Raw genomic sequence first — 14,306 nt, 5'->3', positions numbered from 1 at the left:
GAGTTGACAATGCAGACAAAGGTATCCACAGATTTCGAGAAGGAGCTCGTTTGGAATTGCTGCCAATGACCGTCCTTTTCCGTATCCTGGAAGGCGGCCATGCTGGCTCTTGTCGTTGATTTGGCCCTTTGGGGCCATCATCACTCCCCCCGTTGACTGGCCAGCTGCAGCGATGCAGGCTCAATTGTGCGATGCAAGTTTTGAAGCGACTCGAGATGTTGAACCGGACAACCGCTAGTGGAGAAGAAAAATACCGGCGAAAAGCTTTCCGCCGATAGTGAATGGCACATTTTATAGAAACAAAAGTTTGTCCCTCAAGGTGCTGACACCTCAGGTGCCGTCGCCATCGGAAAACAGCAAGACTTTCGGATTGGCCAGCCCTTTCTGGCATGACAGATAGGGATGAAGCCACAGAACTTTAGTCATCAGGATAGTTTTCACCTACAGCGGTTTTACCTAAAAAGATGCAAAGAAAAAGTAAGAAGGGAAGAAAAACTTTCAGACGCTTTTAGTTAGAGGCTGAGTGGTCACATAGACATGTTCCATTTTCTCTATCAAGCCTCATTCGATAATTTGAGGTAACAGCTTGGATGGCATGACGCTTTGCTAGTACTTGCTGTGGGTAGAAAGCCGCCAGCCAGAATCTTTCTTCCCTTCTAACTTTTTCTTCGCAGTTTGCCGCCTGGAGGCGCACCTTGTTGACTGCCGTATGACTCTCACGGGGAAATATTCGAGGGCCAGGATGGCTCACAGAGAAACCTCTTGGCCACCTATGGGGGTATATTCCGCCAGCCAGAAAATTGTGTCCCACCGCCCTTTCTCCCAGAACATGGCAGAGCGGAGTCATGTGTAAAACTCGGCATCGGCGCCGTCCCTGCAACCACCAGAGCACATGGTTCGTCTCAACTGTAACTAAGGTCAAATACCTTTTGGGGGTTTTGGAGGGATGCAGTTTTCGCTGAGTACCGCTGTTCCTAGACCATGTCGTGAGGTGCAAACCCCCAGAAGAAGAAGTGCGGATACCACGCTTGTTTCAGTGAGCCTCAATTGTAGCCAGGGGTTGTGGGGTGCGACATGTATCGTTCCATCGCATATGCCATCCCGTATTTCTGGCCCCGCGTTTGAGTCAAGCGACATTTCTATCGTATTAATAAGGCAGGTGAGTTGCACGTCTGGTTATTGGTCCAAAGAGCTGAGCGGCAGCTGAGGAGTCTGTAGCAACTCTCCCCAAGCGCGCTGGCTGTTTTTGAAGATTTGAGTTGGCCCGCTAATCGCAATCTATCCGATTGTAGCTGACTAGCTGGAATGAAGGCCGAATTGTATCACTTCTGCTGGAGTTACATGTACCGACACGAGAAGCCATTGATAGCTCAATATTCGAACTTCTCGCGAGTCCTGAACCCGCGTCTGGCTTTTGGAAATGTGGGACCATAAGATTTCGCCGGTTCATTCAGATTTGCCAATATACTTTCTTCAACATCGTGTCCTGAATCGCGTTTGTTCCTCTCTTTTTCTGTGACTACAGACTAGTAACTAGGACTTTCTTGTGCTTTAGGAATAAAGCTGCTCACTCGGCTCATGCCGATTTGGAAACTCCAGGTGCCCTGAAACCCCAGCGGATGTGCACCGAAGCGCTTTCCCCATTGGGACTAGCCTCATGATCGAGATGGTTTCAGGCCTTGAGGGTGACATGAAGCGATACCCTGGAACGGCCCAAACCCCTCTGACAACCCAAGCCACCCTGACGGCGGCTCCCCTAAGAACAGCTTTCGTGATCTGAAAAGTCACCGGAAGCCCGAATCGGCCGAGAAATATTAAAGTATATATGGCCTTGTGTATTCGTCATCTGATCTTTCTCCGTTCTTACCAGCCATCCGACTGTTCATCATCCCATCTTTCGTTTCAATCTTTAGCTCTATTCTTCTATTCCATTCCTTCGTTTGCTCAGGAGCTTACGCTACGTCGGCTGGCCCACACATCTCGTTTACACCCAGACCTCCCGTTCCTTTGAGACCTGCCTCTTCGACGCACAATTCAAGATGCACTTCACCAATACTGCTGTTCTTCTGCTTTCTGCCGCCATCTCCCTGGCTGCAGCGCTGCCCACTACGCCGCAAGTCGATGTAGCACTAGACAAGAGGGCCCTGGTGGATCGTACGTACGCTGAGATCCAGATCTCTGATGGTGTAGCCGGCAACGCTGCCGCCGAGGCCAAAGCCAAGTTCCCTGTACGTTCATCCGTAGTTTTCTTGGCCCTTGATGGCACAAGCTATGATCATATGCTAAACAACGGGCGTAGGTTGACCCAGCGACGGCCTCCGCAGCAGACCTCCAAGTTGTCAAGAAAGCAGCGCAGCTGGTAGGCGATGCTGAGAATCTAGCATTCGTCCCGGCAAACGACAAGTCACAGGAGGCTTCCAACGGGTTCATCAAGAACAAGGTTTTGAAGAACTACTTGGGCTTGCTATCCCTGCAGATCCAAAAGGCCCAGGGCGCCAACGTAGCCAACATTGATACCCGCATCGCAGGGGAGCGGACGAAGCTTGACAAGAACACCAACACCGACAAGCAACACGCGGGCCAGGCGAGCAAGGGCGTTCAGTTCAATGGTTAATATTGGGAAGCCAAGCTCCCATCCCCGACGAAATACCCGCTCTCAAGAAGCTTAATTGGGTAGTGCGGGGGGTTGATGTCCTACTGAACTCCGATGGACGACGTACATTTTATTCACGTTCGTATAACGTTATAATCTTAGATCAAGATATAAATAATACGACGTTTGATGAATGATCATAATTTCAATGCGTGAAACTGTGAAGTGCTACTCTCAGGTATTGGGATCGTCCGTTAAAGTAAGTCTTAAATGTTACGCGCCAAGCAAAGTCCACCTTCATATAGGTGGGATGGCTGAACGATTATGAGGGGATCATAATACAAGCCCTGAGAGAAAAATTTTTGTAAACACCGTTCAGCCAGTTTCAATTATAAAACTGAACTTCGTGTTAGCGCTCCCCGCAGACGTAACGCATTCAATCAAATAAGAGCATATGCCATAACCTTAGAGATAGAGATGTCGAATTGATAGCATTCAAGCTTTCATTTGCTGGAAACTCTTATTAACTATCTCAGATAGTTCTAATAAGCTGGGCGGCCTAAAGACTATCTATAATGAAAATAAAGAAGGATTTATCATAAGTGTCATGCCTTTCGTCCTCGTCGCTTTCATAGTCTTCATCACCAATATTCCTGTTGTCCTATTATCACTATCCTCCCGAATACCTAGAGATTTGAGTCTGTATAGCAAGTCTGCAGCGGTTGATGGTCTGGCTATACCTTACCTATGCAATGGCGAACCGGTTTGTCAGAAGCATAGGAGGAGACGAAACAGTATCATCACGCACTTTTCCAAGAAATGTTACGAATGTATCAAATGGCCAAATGGTTAATTTTCTCCACTCGGATAGAACGTTTTCCACCCTATCAGCTACAGTTGAGCAAGGAAGGTTTGGTGATAACCAGTTCCATGATTTGTAGGAAATGGGAATCATTTGAACATAACCTTCAGCCGTTCAATTCAATTTATCCATCTATAAAGCGTGGCGGGATCTCGAGTCAAATGTTCAACGACCCAACGATTACTGCTTCCATCGGAGAGACCAGGGACTGAAAACCACTACATACGGAAAGACGAACCAGTTATGAGTTCAAGTCCGCCTTTTTCGCATCTCATTGTAGAATGAGTTCGAATTGGACTTGGATCGAACTCCATCTCGAAATATTATTGGCCGGATGAAGCGCCTACAATGCTTTCACTTCTCATCAATATAAATTATGCCACTTGTTAAATAATAGCAACAGCTGAGGTTACACGAGGGCCGTGCAGAAGGGGGTTCGATCCATCGTGGATCGCACTACGAGCTCTAGAAACGTTAGTCTAGAACCAATCGAGCTACCGGAAACGCCACGATCAACGCTTTCCCTCTTGAGTCAAATTTTCCGTCAGGCCTTGTCATTCAATATCCGCTGCGTATACTAATGGCTGTCTGCGGCTTCGAATGAAGTTAGACGAGATGGTCAGAAGATACTACAGGGATAAGCATGACACAGAAAAACTGATGAATCTAATTCGATTTGCGGATACATGCAGCCTTTTGAGTTAACGGTCAGGAGTGCCTTCGCAGGAAGCTGGGGTCAAGATCAATTAGGGGTTGTAAACCGCTCAGAGAAGAGCCGTTTTTATTGAGGGATCATAATGTACATAGAAGGTAAGCCATACAATCGAAATAAGGAATGTCCCAGACTTCCAATCCAGTCGTGTATCCGCGCCGCAGAACCAGCAGCTTCCTCTATCGTCCTTCCAAGGATTCCTGTTTGCATGGCATTGAAACCCTGTCGCGGACTTTCATTTAAGCAACTGCAGTCTTGATGAAGGCAGCAGCCGCCTTCGTGTCAGAGCCGTAGCCAATGTGTCCGCTAGCGCTGGTGCTGGTGCATCCTCCGGAGCTAGCGCAACCGCCAGCGGAGCAGACGGTGTCGCCAGTAGCGCAGAAGCTCTTGAACTTGCCAGTGGCAACACCGGTAACAGCCTGACCCTTGAAAGGGTCCCCGAAGGTCACAGCAGCAACGATGGGCTTGCCGCTGAGCTTCTTGGCGGCATTGTGGACGACCATGCCGCCCTGGCTGTAGCCGGTGAGGATGAGCTTGGTGCTGGGGCACTTCTGGAGCCAAGAGTTGGCCTGGTTGGCCATGGCGATGCTGCCGGGGCCGGAACCGGTGGATTCGGACATAATTCCGCCCATGTCGGCGGCATAGGCGACACCCTCGACATTGACCTGGTCCGCACCGAGCGCGGACTGCGTGTTGGTCTGGAGGCTGGGGCCGACGACGGATCCGAGAGTGCCCATTTCAGTGGTGCCGCGGGCAAAGAGGAGGGTGAACGCCTTGCAGCCAGAAGCCTGGCGGACCTCGATAGGGTTGGCCGCAGCGAGAGCAGCAAGGAGAGCGGTGGTGATGGCGGCGGTCTTCATTTTGATGGTCTTGGTGGTGTTTGATGTGGTATCGAAGCGAATGTCTTGTCAAAGGAGCGTGATTGTTTGAAGTCGAAGTGAACTTTTGCGATCGAAGGCAGACAGCTAGTGGAAATTGGAAACGAAAGATTGTGCAAACACCGAAGTGTAAATGATTGAATGGTTGGAAGTCTGGGTGGTTGGTGGTGATGTCTCCGGATAGCTACATGAAGCGGCGTTAAGTCCATCTCTTATACCTCGAAACACCCTTCCCTCGACCGAGGCTTAAGACTCGAAATATCCATGAAGAAAACAGGATCCATCTCCACGCCCACCACGAACGCCATCCCATGTTTGGGGCGATGAGCTTAGTCCATCCAAAAACGTTGTTTCTTGCGACCTGCCGTTTCATGATGATTGGTGGCTTCGTCTTGTAGACACAAATGTCTTGTCCTGGAGCTTGGATCTAATCAAAGGAACAGTCTTGCAACATCTGTGCGGATTGACACGGCTTTCCCGTGTGCATTGCTCTCTCTCTGACATATCACATTGGCAAGGCCGTGCATAGACGGACGTATGTACATTCCCGGTGACACGGCGCTTGGACGTTGGCCGCCACCTAACGTCGGACGTAATGATTGGCTGGCCGTGGTGCTCACCGTCGCACCATCTCATGGATTTCAGGAGTACCCTCCATATGCAGGTTGTTTCTTATGGCGATCACCCATGACCTCAGAAACGGCCCATTCATCATAGAAGACTCACCAGCTCTGGGGAGACATGGGGGAGGCCGCCCTGGGAAGGCCATGTTCGTTGGGGGGGACGTCCGAGTTAACCGAATAATCAACAAAAAGACTGGGGAATGTACCGGTCGTCTACATTAGATTGGCCTGGACCGTGGTGATGGGTCCTCCCGGCGCCGTTGTGTCGGTACCTTGTAAGGAGGATGCCGGGAAGGATCATTCCTTAGGATTCGGTGGGCGCCAATCGCATCTAATAATTTTCGACATGTCTCCTGAACTGAGCATCTATGCAAGGATCTTGACCTTTGGTAGCGGCATCTCGACGAACTATGAGCACCTAGAAGTCATCTGGACAGTCCAGAAAGACCTCACTCAATCAATCGGTCGTTTCAACAACGGCGCCTGTGGAATTTTGATGAAAGATATCGAACTATCGTCAAGGTTCCTGAATCATTATCGACAAAACAGGGTAGCCTCGGGATTTTACCTCGGTCGGCATAAACAAGTCGTCAATCTACGGCCCGGCAGATAAGCATACCACCCTCCGTGACTTAATGATCATCATAATCCCAGGGGTAGATCATGCTATTTCTAGCAGCCTCGGTATGTTATCTAAACAAGAATCATCACCGATAATCCCTACTGGTCATATTGGGGTGTCGAGGTCGGCTTCAGGCATACAGTGCTCTCGTGGTGTTAGTTTGAATCAATCTAATTCCCTGCTGATGACCAAGCTGACGTTCTCTTGGCGTTAAATTCTCACCTACCTCGGTATGATGAGCAAGGCACTTCCATTTCTCCAGGCCAATGATCAGGCTTTTGTGGTGATGTTAGCCTGATTGTCAGCGCTAGCACTCCATTTTCATTTTTCAAGTCTCAGATCACTATGGCTTCCCTATCGGCCAGGCTGCCCAGGCCCTTCTACGATGTTCTATCGAACTTCCATCCTCTGAGGGAACATGATGCCGGTGGGATCGACGGCTGAGAATTATCTGCATCGTCAAGCATAAGCTTCCGCGTTGGGGCGGTCATCTCGGACTGTTCAGATCAATTCATGTAAGTACAACATAGACAAGCATTAAGACAACAGAACAGACGACAAGCACGCCAGCCAGAACGGCAGGAATAGGATTAAGGATTAAAAGACTGCGCAATATTCTATGTGAACCTAGCCCCGGCCCCTGAGCTAGGCGTATCCGTCTTTGCTCCAAGGGCCTCACTCATCTGATCATTTTGGCACCCTCTTCGCCTTCATTCCAAAGACTGAATACGAATAAACCGAGGTTTGTTTTTGAAATTGCCTGTTGATAAGACATTCAAAAATCATCGTAAATAAGTGACGAGCGGATACTTGCCTAAAAGCCCATGGAGAAAAACTGAGAATCGTTTTTCTAATGCTAACCATCTTCATGTCACACAACATACGCCAACCATCATCGCAAATGACACTTCCCAACTTTTGGGCGAAGGTTGCGCGAGACAATGGAATAATTTCAGGGGAATCAGGTGACAGAAAGCCAAGACAGGTGATGTGGTGGAATGTCTCGGAGACTCCTGGTCAACCAACGTTTCATAACGTTCTTCAATGACTGGCCACATGTAACTACAAACGCCCGAACGGTGAAGTTTTGCTTTTTCTACCTGGTTCAAGTGGAACACATGCAGGAGAAAGTGGAAGAAAATAAGAGGGGCTGGTGGCTATGTATGCAGCCGGATACGCGGCCAGGGGAACACGTGCGTATGTGCACACTGGGATTCTCCCTCGACTCTCGAGATCCCTCCTCCCTGGGCCTATCCGGGAATGAGTGGCATACGCAGGGATTCATCCATTCATTGGCGATGCGACGAACTCCATTTCCGTTTGGTCACGCCAGCTCTTCGCAACCATCCCATCAAATACTTCCTATCACAGCGAGATGCAACCGTTGGCACTGTTTTCAACAAAAATGCCGCCCAAAATTTGTCCCTCGTTGAGATTGCTTTCCTGAAACCCGTCGTTTGCGACCGTCTTCGTCTCGGTCGGCTTCTTCAACATGCCAATTTGCAGCGCACCACCGCCAGCATTGTTGTTCGGGAGGATCTTGGTGACAGCCTTCAACGGCTCGTTTCCCTCGGAGAAGAAGACTTGCATCGTGCTGCAAGATGGTGAGTTATGCCGTCCATCACGATCACACGACAACGTGTACTTACTTTTGCGGCACATCAAGCGTAACAGCCCAATTTTGCCATGTATCAAACTTCAACGGCGTCGTAAACACGACGCTGTTGTTCCGATCCAACATCTTCCAGTTCTCTTTCGGCGGCTCTGTTCCATTCTGGCCCAATGGCAGTCCCACCTGCAGCGCAAACTGTGCACCGCCAGAGTCATTTGTTTCGTGGAACGAGGTGAGATACTCGTGCGTGAGATTCAGCTTGCGTGCAGAGTCTTGCATGGCAGACCAGTGAAACGTCATGACGCCCTGGTTGGACGCATCGGAGCCGTTGCCAAGCAGGAGACCCGCTCGGCGGAAGCCGAGTTGTGGGTTCTTGCCGGGTGGGGGGTTGAAAATGGAGCGGTCATTGATCGTCACCTCCAGGGGCTTGAACCCACTTCCGCTGGTGGCATTGGCGGAGGCGGCTGCATCGAAGCGGGATGGGGCCGCAACGGTGGGGAAGAGAATGATCTTGGACCAAGGGTCGGAGCCCTTGGTGAAGCCTGGGTTGTAAGGGGAAACGTTCGTGTCGAAGTTTTCAAGTGTGAAGTTTTGCGAGATACGTCCATCAAGGACGACTGGGCACTGCACCGATGCGGAGAGTGCACGCACAGCGAGATGGGGCAAAATCATGATGGGAATAATGAAAGAGAGTGACTGAAGTGAATGTGAAAATGAATGAATGACTGATCAAAACAACATCCCACCGGCAGCCTAGAATGGAGAGTTTGGTGGAAGATATACCAGTTCGTCGCTCTAACCCCACCAATGTGATACCCTGACTTTATTACGACAAATAAAGGGGGAAAACCTTAATCTAGCCTTCGTCTGAAGGCTTGTCTGTCGGTGCCGAATAGGATTCTCCACCGCAGCTAGAGTCGCCGGGTTCTACTCGCTACCCGCCCATTGGGAATCTGGATAGCTCCGTGTCTTTAGGAATTAAAGTATTGTGAGTGGAAGAATACAAGGGCTTTGCAAGGCGAGTTCTGGAGACTTGCATCAAGATGAGACGTGCAGACGAATCATGTTTGTTTTTCGCGTGAGTTTTTCGAGTTGTCGAGTCATGAATCCGGGGACTTAAGGTAGGCGAGAACTGCAATTTCTAGACCCGGCATCCGGGACGTTGGTAGCGCCCGAACATGCGAGGTATTAAGGCACAATTCCATGGCGGCTCAATAAACTCCTAATTCGTTCTCAACAATGCTTAAGTGTGACGCGGTAATTGCTTAGGGAGCAGAAGGAGACTTCTGCCGCTTGGATGGGGGAGTATTTCTGCCCAAGCGAGCGGAGTCCTAGAATTGCTGTTGTCATCGCCGTCTCTTCATTTCTTCTTACAAAAAGCTTGTCTACCTTTAACTAGACGCCTTCAACCGTCAAAAGTAAAACATATATCTTGAAATTTCTTATTTGCAGCCGTGTTGTGTTCGCTTTCGACTGTCATCATCTATGACTGGCGGATCATTCGCAGTTAATTACGATTGACTAATCCACTTGTTCATACCACAGAGTCTCTTGCTTGTTCCAGGATAAACTGAGCATAGTTCCAAGGGTCCCGGGTCTTTTGCGATAGGCTCTCCTTGTGGCCACCTCTCTCCCTCCGTCTCCCTCTCTTGTAGTCCTCCCCAGTAGTAATTGTTGTCTAGTTCTAATCGAACACCAAGCGGGGCTCTTGTTGGATTCAGACACTCCGAAGGCCGTGAGAATAAGTGCACGGCAAAGTCAGGCACAGTTGGTCTGGATTAGATGTTTGTTGTTTCCATTATCCTGTCTAGGGAAGATTTGAATAGCTAGTCGAGTCTACTCTGAAGCTACCGACTGCCGCCCGCTTTCAAAAATGCCTTTCATGTCGTACTCGCCGAATCTTACTTCCGGGCGCAGACCAGCGAACTTCCAAACACCGTCTATCTTTCGATACCAATGCTGATTGTAGCTGTGGGCGTGACCCTTCTTCTCCTCAACCGGCGGGCTCGCATCAGAAAGTTTGATATGGGGTACACGTAGCTGATGGTGTCCAAGAATCTCTGTGTCAGAGATCTTTTCCCACTTTGTGGCACCGACAAAGTGTTGCGTCCTCAAAAGCGGGTTTCCTAGGACCGCCGGGCTAGAAATCATGGCAACATAGTCTGCGGCCGGCATAGATTCCCACAGCTTTCCTATCACGTCTCGATAATCTATCTGTTTGAAAGATGGTCTGTTAGTGCCTTTCGCTTTGGCCTTCCAAGTACGATATTATACATGCAACGGATTTGGTCTGAGTCAGTTGAGCAGAGCGGGAAACTTACTCGCAACTCAGGAGTGACGCATTTTCGCAGACGGTCCCAATCTTTGGTATCATAGCTTTCTGCCCACTCGAAAAGAGCTGCCGAAACACCCATGTAGTCTGTTCAATTGCATCTGAATAATCCAAACACCAAAACATTTGTTGGCAATCAAGCCGTTACATACCTTCGAAATTGATAATGCCTGTGCTCACAGAAGCCATGATACTTTTGGATTGGCGCCTAGATGTGAGGGGTGTCAATCTTATTGCAGAGTTAGGTTTCTGTTCTTATGCTAATACTTTCTAGTCCCAGTACTGATGGCCAGCACGTAATGTCGGTGTCAACCGGCGATGTTGCCGCAGTCGGCTCCGCGTGGGGCCGCCTGCTACGACCAATCTTGGCTACAGCCGGATGGGTGGACACTAAGGTTCATGAACCCAAGCCTCACTCAATCTATATTTTCTACACTTCGCCTGACCAATGGTGTAGCAATTTACGGACTTAAATCTCGGTCTCGCTCTCGGAGTGTAAAGCTTACATTCTAAGTGAACCCCAACATTGCGTCTGAAACCTCCCCCCACTTTCCGTTCGACGGAAGAGAGCATCAGGGTTGCAACCTCCGCTGTCAACATTTGACTACATATAGCACCCTGCTACCTTCCCTGAATCGAGATTTCACACTGTGACCACGCGGTACATTCACGACTTAACGATGTGTTCAACGAGTCTCAAGCCTTCACGTTTACCTTGTATTTTCTAGCAATAACTTGCAAGCCCATCATCGGCCCAACAACTTCCCAATGTTGCCTGCTCAGACAAGAGTAGGGTCGGCAAGGACAGACTTTTGGGCGGGAATAGGAGAATAAAATCGGCAAGGGTCGATCGTCAACATGTGATGAGTTATCTGGTCGAGGAGCTGAATATTACCAGTGTCGTGCGCAAGGAACCTGTTTAGTTGCGACCTCCAGGCTATGCAATGCGCATTTGGCACTCACGAATTACTATGCATTTACTGGAAGATGTGAATGTAATTTCCTGCATTGGTATATCTCCTTATAATTGCCCGTATCGAGGGCAACAGTGCAGGATGATTAATGACTTCCAGGATAACAGCGGGGACCTCGATCGAATGGTAGTACGCGGGGCGCTATGTGGAATTCATCTTCCGTGGATTGGGATTATTCATCCATTTTCCCACTTATTCTGTTGGATTTAGTTGTTCCTATCCCACCGGCTGCCAGCACTGTCTGCTGTAAGTGAACCAATTGGGTCGTGCTCGGCTATGCATGGCTTCGTGAGCCAATGAGACAAGTCAGCCACCCCAGAAGCAGGGGAAAACTGGGTAGATGCCCATTCTGTCGTCATACGATTGCAAGTTAATTGTAGTTTCGATGATCAGTTGTGAAGCATTGTCGTGCAACATGACAAAGCACTCCCTCCGACAACTACAAATTCTTTGCGGCTCTCTGGCGCCCTCAACATACTGTCCTTGATAGTCATCAACTATCTACTTTGCAAGTCACATCAAACTCAATATGAGCACCCCGCGAGCATCAAAGCAGTGGCTTCTGCGTGAGAAGCCCTTCGGCGAACCGATTCTAGAGGGAGACAAGCCAACCTTTGTTCAGTCCCAAGTCGATATTCCCCCTCTCAAGGATGGCCAGGTTCTTCTAAGGACTCAATACCTCAGCAATGACCCTGCTCAACGTACCTGGATCTCTCCTTTCGCCAGTCCGGAGCGCCTTTACCTGGCGCCTGTGGATGTTGGCGCAGTCATGAAGTCCATGGGCATCGCAGAGGTTGTCGAATCTCGCAGCTCCGATATTCCTGTGGGGAGCCTGGTGTCCGGTAACCCTGGCTGGACCGAATACTCAATCGACGACGCCAAGAATGTTGCGATCATTGAGCCCCAGCATGATTTACCTATCACACACTTCCTTGGCGCACTGGGTCTGCCTGGACATACGGCGTACTACGCTCTTACGCAAATTGTCAAGGCCAAGAAGGGAGAGGCAATTGTCATTAGCGGGGCGGCAGGCGCCGTGGGTACAATGGCAGTTCAGATTGCAAAGAAGATGATTGGATGTCGAAAGGTATGTTTCGCTGTGCTCTATGGTCATAATCGGGGTATAGCAATTGACTGACCTTTCGTGTTCCACAGGTGATTGGGATTGCGGGCAGCGATGAAAAGTGTCGCTGGGTCGAGAAGCTAGGAGCCGACATCTGCCTGAACTACAAGTCCGACGCCTTCAAGCAGCAGCTCACAAAGGAGACCGAGGGATTTGTTGAAATCTACTTCGGTATATTCTTAGTTACCATCTAAGGCTTGCAGATCTCGTAACTAACTTGAGTCCAGACAACGTTGGCGGCGAGATCCTGGACTTTATGCTGACCAGGCTGGCCAAATTTGGCCGAGTCGCAGCTTGGTGAGTTGTCACAATGGCATAATCACTTTCTTACTTCACCCCGAAGTCTAACTTATCATCCCAGTGGATCTATTTCCAACTACAATCGTGACGGCAATGCTGTTGGCTTGAAAAACTATTTTGTACGTGTAATATCCTCTATAAATTGACTTCTCGTACTGATTCAACTACAGGAAGTCATTGCAATGCGTTTGCAAATCACGGGGTTCATTAACCTCGACTGGGTTGAGCATCTGCCCGAGGTTCGAGCTATCCTTCTCGAGGAGTGGAAGAAGGGAACGATTGTCATTGCCGATGAGAGTGAGATGGTTGTTGACTCATCTTTTGAAGAGATACCTCGCACTTGGATGATGCTGTATTTGGGAGGAAACACAGGGAAGCTTGTGACCAAGTTGAAGTACTAGATTATCTCTTAAGCTGGCAAAGTGTGTGGGTCTGGCACAATCAATTCATCTCTTGAGATCTCTAGAGCAGTATTGAATTTGGAACAGTTTGAAGTAGCCTGATATGCTGAGGCGTCCCCTTTTATTTGTTGAGTGTATGGTTGTTTTCTATCTTCATCACAACGATGATAAGCGTTTGGCTGTTCAGGCGCTGTACAATCTCAAGGGTGCCTTCCGACCTATAATCGGTAACAACCACATATGCCTTGATACCTATGTAGAGAACTTTCTATGGCGTTGAAAGCACTGAGATGACCAGAACCAGCTGGAGGCGACAGGGACGACATGAACGACATAGAAACTCGAAGGTCTCGTTGAAGGTCTCTCCTTCTTGATCGCAGGAACATGCAGACGTCTTCTTCCACGTGCAAATTCGGCTTCCGAGTGAGAGAGCCCTCTTCGCTATTCTCTAGGCTTGCTTATCGAGGGCCACTAAGGACTTCAAGGCGCTCGTCAACATCGAGGCCGACCGTGCCTTCTCCCACCCCTGCTTATACCCTTCCAGGTTCGCCCCTTCTCCATCCGTCCCATAGGTAAGCCTAAAATCACCCACCCACTTATCAAACGTGGTGTCGGCCTTCGTACGGCAAAGATGACGCAGTATTTTCCTCAGGCTTTGTCCTTCAAACCCAGCCCTGGGAAACACCCGCATCACGGCATGATAGTCATCCACAGTGATCAAATCTTCTGGACCGCCGGCCACTTCATGAGTCCTCGGCCCGAAGAAGTCCGTTAGCACACCCATCTGCACCAGTGTAACTTCTTTCGCAGCATGTCGTGCGATGGATGGTGTCGCGTGCAATGCAAATGCGTCCCAAGATCGCTGGATTCTGGCTTCGGTCCATGACCCTTCTGTACCACCATCCTGATTTCTGATAAAGTCGCGGGCAACATTGGCTCCATCTGCTTCAAATCTTTTGTCTTCAGAGCGGTGTTCTGGGATCTCCGACCATCCCATGTCGTGCAGTATGCAGCTCAGGACAACGGCTTCCATATCAATTTCTGCACCTTTGAAGTTTGGCTGCTTCTGCGAGATAATGAGCGACCAGTAGGCCGCACGAACCGCGTGATTGAGGATATCTGTGTCGCAATTTGCTTTACAAAAGTCAAAAGCTTTTTGGCATATGTCTGACGCCGGGGCGACAATGCCAACGGAAGGGATATGAGGAAGACGCGTCGCGGGGGCCATTGGAGCAAATGTACAATCAGGTAGCGATCCAATGGTAAATTCATTC

The 14,306-nt window shown here is 49.4% G+C and overlaps 6 protein-coding genes across 6 annotated transcripts; 2 read left to right on the top strand and 4 right to left on the bottom strand.

The window, feature by feature from the left end:
• Positions 1-2,039: 2,039 nt before the first annotated feature.
• On the top strand, positions 2,040-2,614 carry GCG54_00014698 (uncharacterized protein; the record flags this gene model as incomplete). Its single annotated transcript, XM_045414521.1, has 2 exons — positions 2,040-2,228; positions 2,300-2,614. The coding sequence occupies 2 exons, from the start codon at positions 2,040-2,042 to the stop codon at positions 2,612-2,614; spliced, it is 504 nt and encodes a 167-aa protein (XP_045260643.1).
• A 1,792-nt stretch (positions 2,615-4,406) lies between these two features.
• On the bottom strand, positions 4,407-5,027 carry GCG54_00014697 (Cutinase; the record flags this gene model as incomplete). The annotated part of the gene is made up of 1 exon (XM_045414520.1): positions 4,407-5,027. One exon carries the CDS (start codon positions 5,025-5,027, stop codon positions 4,407-4,409), a length of 621 nt encoding a protein of 206 aa, XP_045260642.1.
• A 2,628-nt stretch (positions 5,028-7,655) lies between these two features.
• On the bottom strand, positions 7,656-8,574 carry GCG54_00014696 (uncharacterized protein; the record flags this gene model as incomplete). Its single annotated transcript, XM_045414519.1, has 2 exons — positions 7,656-7,884; positions 7,940-8,574. 2 exons carry the CDS (start codon positions 8,572-8,574, stop codon positions 7,656-7,658), a joined length of 864 nt encoding a protein of 287 aa, XP_045260641.1.
• A 1,164-nt stretch (positions 8,575-9,738) lies between these two features.
• GCG54_00014695 (Scytalone dehydratase) lies at positions 9,739-10,423 on the bottom strand (the record flags this gene model as incomplete). The annotated part of the gene is made up of 3 exons (XM_045414518.1): positions 9,739-10,116; positions 10,224-10,321; positions 10,387-10,423. 3 exons carry the CDS (start codon positions 10,421-10,423, stop codon positions 9,739-9,741), a joined length of 513 nt encoding a protein of 170 aa, XP_045260640.1.
• Positions 10,424-11,548: 1,125 nt separating this feature from the next.
• On the top strand, positions 11,549-13,032 carry GCG54_00014694 (Prostaglandin reductase 1; the record flags this gene model as incomplete). The annotated part of the gene is made up of 6 exons (XM_045414517.1): positions 11,549-11,584; positions 11,699-12,295; positions 12,364-12,502; positions 12,559-12,628; positions 12,693-12,750; positions 12,802-13,032. 6 exons carry the CDS (start codon positions 11,549-11,551, stop codon positions 13,030-13,032), a joined length of 1,131 nt encoding a protein of 376 aa, XP_045260639.1.
• Positions 13,033-13,480: 448 nt separating this feature from the next.
• GCG54_00014693 (uncharacterized protein) lies at positions 13,481-14,260 on the bottom strand (the record flags this gene model as incomplete). The annotated part of the gene is made up of 1 exon (XM_045414516.1): positions 13,481-14,260. One exon carries the CDS (start codon positions 14,258-14,260, stop codon positions 13,481-13,483), a length of 780 nt encoding a protein of 259 aa, XP_045260638.1.
• Positions 14,261-14,306: the final 46 nt, after the last annotated feature.

Source organism: Colletotrichum gloeosporioides (assembly GCF_011800055.1).
Source record: "Colletotrichum gloeosporioides strain Lc1 chromosome Unknown consensus_66, whole genome shotgun sequence".
Lineage (NCBI taxonomy): Eukaryota > Fungi > Ascomycota > Sordariomycetes > Glomerellales > Glomerellaceae > Colletotrichum > Colletotrichum gloeosporioides.
The sequence above is the reverse complement of the archived record's forward strand: the minus strand, read 5'-3'. Positions and strand labels throughout refer to the sequence as shown.